The 6,000-nt window shown below is 34.6% G+C and overlaps 1 protein-coding gene across 1 annotated transcript in view; it reads right to left on the bottom strand.

Annotated features, from left to right (window-relative positions):
- Window positions 1-4,819: 4,819 nt before the first annotated feature.
- Window positions 4,820-6,000, bottom strand: part of DNAJC21 (DnaJ heat shock protein family (Hsp40) member C21) — a 38,556-nt gene continuing 37,375 nt past the window's right edge. The window contains exons 11-12 of the mRNA XM_077116947.1: window positions 5,706-5,781; window positions 4,820-5,154 (exon numbers count right to left, since the gene is read on the bottom strand). Coding sequence (XP_076973062.1) covers window positions 4,990-5,154; window positions 5,706-5,781 — 241 coding nt within the window. The 3' untranslated portion in view covers window positions 4,820-4,989. The remainder of the gene's footprint in view (window positions 5,155-5,705; window positions 5,782-6,000) is intronic.

The raw sequence follows: 6,000 nt of genomic DNA, 5'->3' as shown, positions 1-6,000 counted from the left end.
AAAGAGATGGAAACAGCCAAAATGTCCATCAACAGACAAGTGGCTAAACAAACTGTGGTATATACATACGATGGAATATTATGCAGCTTTAAGACAGGATAAACTTATGAAGCATGTAATAACATGGATGGACCTAGAGAACATTATGCTGAGTGAGTCTAGCCAAAAACTAAAAGACAAATACTGTATGGTCCCAATGATGTGAATCGACATTCGAGAATAAACTTGGAATATGTCATTGGTAACAGAGTCCAGAAGGAGTTAGAAACAGGGTAAGATATGGGTAATTGGAGCTGATGGGATACAGACTGTGCAACAGGACTAGATACAAAAACTCAAAAATGGACAGCACAATAATACCTAATTGTAAAGTAATCATGTTAAAACACTGAATGAAGCTGCATCCGAGCTATAGGTTTTTGTTGTGTTTTGTTTTGTTTTGTTTTTACTATTATTACTTTTATTTTTTTCTCTATATTAACATTCTATATCTTTTTCGGTTGTGTTGCTAGTTCTTCTAAACCGATGCAAATGTACTAAGAAACGATGATCATGCATCTATGTGATGATGTTAAGAATTACTGATTGCATATGTAGAATGGTATGATTTCTAAATGTTGCGTTAATTTCTTTTTTTCCGTTAATTAATAAAAAAAAAAAAGAATGAATGTTGCCCAAGGATTTGCACCCTATTCTGGAGAGATTTAATGTGTTTCCAGTTATATGCAGGACAATTGAGTATTGTCAGGTAAAAGAAAAAATGTGTGCTTATTTGTTATATATATATATATATATATACAGGTGCCAAGTTGACAAGGGGTGGACTGTCATGGTTAGGGACAGGTGTCAACTTGGCCAAGTTGTGGTACCTGTTCATCTGATTAGGCAAGCGCTGGCCTGTCTGTTGCAATGAGGACATTTCATAGGATTAGGTTATGATCACGTCAGCTACAGGAGTGTCTTCTGCAATTAGTGATGCTAAATGCAATCATGGGAAGCCTTTTAAGGAGGACTCAGAGGAGACAGGTTCCATTCCTGCTTTGGCTGGTGAGCCTCTCCTGTGGAGTTCATCCAGGCCATCCATTGGAGTCATCGGCTTCGCAGCCTGCCCTGTGGATTTTGGACTCTGCATTCCTACGGTCACATGAGACACTTTCATAAATTTTATATTTGCAAGTGTTCCCTGTTGATTCTGTTTCTCTAGAGAACCCTAACTAATACAAGTACTTTCTTTTTTAAAAACATACTATGGAATCGACAACCAGTTATTTCCCTCCAAATTACTGTTTCTTTGGCTTATTTCACAAGCCAAAGTGAACAACAATTAACTAAAGCAAAAAAGTCATAAGCAGGGGCAGGCTACAGTGGCTCAGCAGGCAGGAATGCTTGCCTGCGATGCCAGTGGACCCGGGTTTGATTCCCAGTGCCTGCCCAGGTTAAAAAAAAAGTCATAAGCAGGAGAGATTTAATATAAAAGTTAAAACTGATTGAATACCTACTAGAATCAGACACTTTAACCTTCACAGTTCCACATGGTTGATCTCCTCCCTATTTTCGAGATTCTCTTTTTAAAGGTTTAATGAGTTTAGCTGACTTGCTCAAGACCATATAGTTAATGGAGCTGAAATTTGGTCCAAGATCTCTCACAGTTAAGAGCCTGCTCCCTTGCTTCTCTTTAAACTCTGTTCACACTTAGGTAACTATACACAGACTGAACTGACTCACTGGTGACACACTACTTCAGCTTTATAACTTTATAATGTGCTTTAAAATTGTAGAAGCCCATGCCTCCCATTTCTTGTTCAAAATTCTCCTGGCTCTTCTTAAAAGTAGTTTTCTTTTCATGTAACAAATGTTGGGTAGTAACAGGACTACTGAACTGGGAGTCCAGGAACCTGCCATGTTCTAGTCCCAGCTCAGCCCTCAACAGCTTGTGGCTGTGGAATTTACATATCCCTGAGCTCAGCTTCCTTTTCCATAAAACAAAAGATCTTACAACTGTCTTGCTTTCCCTTTCCAATCCCAAGAGCCTATTAATTTTAGTATGAAGTAAAACAAATTTAGCAAATAAGGAACGGGCTAATTGCTACTGAATAAAAATACTTGAACATTTCAAATTATGGGAAATTGAACTTGTACCACAGAAATATTAATATTTTTAGGAAGTAATAAGGGTTAAAATGTCCTATTATTTGAAGGATAGCTAAAACTAGCAAAATAACAAAGGATTCTCAGGGATTGGGGAAGTTCTAAGATAAAACTATAGCTTATTGTAAGGGTTTTATTTCCTGTATAAATTAAATAAGAAGTTCAGGGAAAAGCTTCTATAAATACCAGAGTGGTAGTTCCCAATCTGGAAATTGTGTGTGTGTATGGGGGTGAGGACTTGGAGAAAACAAAAATTACTGATAAAAAATCATCTAGTAAATCTTCCAGTGATACCAAAATATCAGTATGTCTCATCACCAACCAATAGGACATGGACTCTTGATTTGTCAGTGATTGATCTTATACCAATTCATTCACAGTTCTGCTTGTTCTTCCTTGTGATCAAAGTTAGGAATTAGCAAAATGCTTGGCTGGGACTAAGGATACTGCTCCTATTTTGAAAAAGAGGCAAACCTAACTAGGCAGTGATGCTTTGGCATTACTGAATCAATTATGAAAGAAAATAGGACTTCCCCTAACCCCTCTCCTTTCTCCCAATTCAATCAAGACAAACTTGTACCATTGATCTTTAACAAGATCATTGTAAAATGTGTGCTCTTGTATTTTAGAATACTGTGTCTTACCTCAGACAAAAGAAATCAAATGTCTGTGATTCACCCAAAATTACATTTTACCCCTGGCATAACAACGTGTGTGTTCCCATTTTCCTGTTCAGAAGCAGACTAAGAAGCACATTCTTATAACTTAATGCAAATTTAACTTGACCCATACTTCTTTTGCAAATATTTTAACTGAAATGAATTTAACTCATTTAAATTTAACATTATGTTTAAAGATTTTGTAATTTAAATGGTACTTTCATATACACTTTTAATTGCCCTTCATCATGACCCTGTATGAAAAATGGAGACAATATTATTATTCTAGGAACTGTGTTAGAGATAAGGAAAATAGCATTCAAAGAGCTTGGATGATTTGTCGACATCACATAAAATTAGAACCTTCATCTCCCGACTTTCAATCGTAACCAATAAAGATTCCTTGAAAATTATAGTGATTTTTGTCAATTAGAATAAAATAAACCCAAGCAGTCTTCACATGAAGTTGAGAAACAAATTACTTCCATGGTCAGTACAAGGGAAAGTAAAGATGGTCTGAAGGATATTTTTTGGATAGTTGTCTGCCCTTCAAGACAATTTCATACTTCTAAGCTGTACAACAGCATGTGTCTAGATCAAGAGGCCCTCCTAGTCATTTCTCCTCTTCATAATCAAGGCCCGTCATTTAGTTCAAAACAGAGGAAGGTGGAGAGTGTTAAGATGAGTCTGGGAGGAAGGAACAGCAGAAGACACACAAACACTAAAAAAACCCTTCCACCTGAAGGGATCAGGAAAAGAGGGCAAAAGGACAATCAGGAGGAATTAGTAACAGAAGTTAAGAGAAATAAAAAGGTAAGAAGGAAAAGGAAAAATATATACACCATTAAAAGAAAAAGAAAAAAGAAAATTTTTAATTATTGATTTAAAAATCAATAATGCAAAAAGTAAAATAAAATAAAATAAATAATGCAGAATGATCCACAACATCAGCTGTATCAAGATACAGGAGGCTTTCAGGAAGGAAATCGTCATCAGGGGCTCAAGTGTTCAAGAACGCAAATGTAACTGAAGATTCATTCATTTGAAGATGCGAGGATATATGGAGAGAAGATTCAAGGATAAATGGAGAGGAAAACCACCGAATCGAGTATATACTAATATTCTAAGCCAGTGAGTTTAAAATTTTTTAAGATCAAGCTAAAGAATTTCCTATTTAATTCATCCTAAAAATCAATTCCCCAGTAGTCAGTGTTCTTGATTATACTGTTATCAAGACTCTATAGTTCTACTGATTTAATATTCACCTTTGTGTCAGTTCTGTTAAAAACCTTTCATTAAGAAAGATTTTCTCCACTGAGTGAAAGGGAAAAAAAAACAAAACACTTCTGAAAATAGTGAAGGGGAAAAAACCCCAAAGCAGAACATATTCCTTTGCTAAAGAGAAAGTATAAGTTCTGAGCCATCTGCTACCTGTGCCATCATACTTGACAGCTGTCAGGGATGAAGTACCATATAAACTCATTCGCTTCCACCTCCACAATTCAAATCACAGAGAGGAAATTCAAAAGATGAATCTTGTATACAATTACCAGTAAAATGTCAAATTAAACCAACATGGGTATGCCTTGAAGAAATATTATTCTTGAATTAGAATCATGTATGTTCAATTAGTTTCTACTCATCATTGGCCTTGAGGGGAAAAGAATATACAGTAGCAACAATCAGCTATTTGGAAATAATTTTAAAATCAGAAGTAAGTAGAATCATGGCATCAGGTAAAAAAATAAATAATTTTAAAAAGAGCTGAGTCTTATTACAGATTATGAAACAAAATACAAAAAGCATTAAATAATGGTAAAATACTAAATGTGAAATTCACAAAATAAAATGGAAAGGGGCATTTGTATGTGTTAAAATAATTTAATTCTCCCTGTACATTTCTGTCCATATAAGCCAACAGAAATCAAGAATGCACACTTTACAATATTTACCTGTTTTGAGAAGTTCAAGTCAATTCAGATGGCAAAAGTAGAATTCAGTTACTAGTGAAATGTTTACAAATATATATATTAAACAAAACCATGTTTTTACAAGATAAAAAATAATCTTCCACAATGCAACAAGTTGCAGATCATTGAAATTTTAACTCTTTAGATGATATGAGTTGTTTTTGGTTTCAATATCTAGAGACACTCAAAAAGAAAAAGCGTTGGCAGAATTTCTATCTGTTTTTACGTTTTTCTTTCTTGCTTCGACTACTTGCTACACTGTTTAAAGATGACGATGAAGGTGCTCTTGCATGACCTGTGGCTTTTAGATGTTCAAAAAGTTTGTTCCGAGATGGAAATTCACCATGGCAAGTTGTACAGCTGTTAAGAACATCACTCTGAGAAGGGAAAGAATTGTAAATAAAAGCAAGTGTTATTAACTGAGAACAGTGTTCTGTTTTAATGTTGACATTAAACACTGGCTATTTTAATAAAATGGGAAGCTACCAAGAGAGGCTCAACAAAGTCTTTAAGTTAAACCCCATTAACTGAAACCATTAACTTTCAAAGTCCTGGGACATTCAATGGCAAGGACCACATATACTAGACAAAAGGATAATTCGCACTTGACAATTACCTTCAGAACTTGACGTACAGGTAATCATAATCACTCAGGCCTTAGATTTCAAAGTAATGGAAAACAGAAGAGTAACTGTTCTAGTATACCATTCCAATATTTCCAAAGTGCCTTTTTTTTAATTAAAAAATTAAAATGACAGTAGTGCATATATAAATTCTAAGTTCGCCAAGCAAAACTGTTGAAGGATCTCACACCTTTGGAAGAGTTTTTAGGCAGAAGGCTCACCAAATATACATTTACAGCTCTAGAACATATTATATTGCTTAAATAACAAGGTCCACTAAAGATATGAATATAATTTTGGCCTACCATTATTTGTGGTTCAGCAGGTACTTTGACAGATCTTTTTGTGTCTTTGGCTTTCTTTCCTTTGGGTTTAGGGGCACTGAAAAATAAATGAAAGGATTCAGCATAATCCAATAACATTCTTTAAATGACCAGCTTGTTCACAAGACCACTAAAAAAAAAAAAATGAGATGTACTTTAAAGGCTAATTCATTAATTTTAATGACCAATTTAAATCATCTTCACTTCTCAAATGAACAGTAATTTTAGAGATCAAATTTGGCACAAAAATTAAGTAATTTACTTAAAGCAGTTAAAA

Source organism: Tamandua tetradactyla, chromosome 9, assembly GCF_023851605.1.
Source record: "Tamandua tetradactyla isolate mTamTet1 chromosome 9, mTamTet1.pri, whole genome shotgun sequence".
In the NCBI taxonomy this organism is placed as follows: Eukaryota; Metazoa; Chordata; class Mammalia; order Pilosa; family Myrmecophagidae; genus Tamandua; species Tamandua tetradactyla.
Note: the sequence above shows the minus strand (reverse complement) of the source record. Positions and strands in the feature narration are given on the sequence as shown.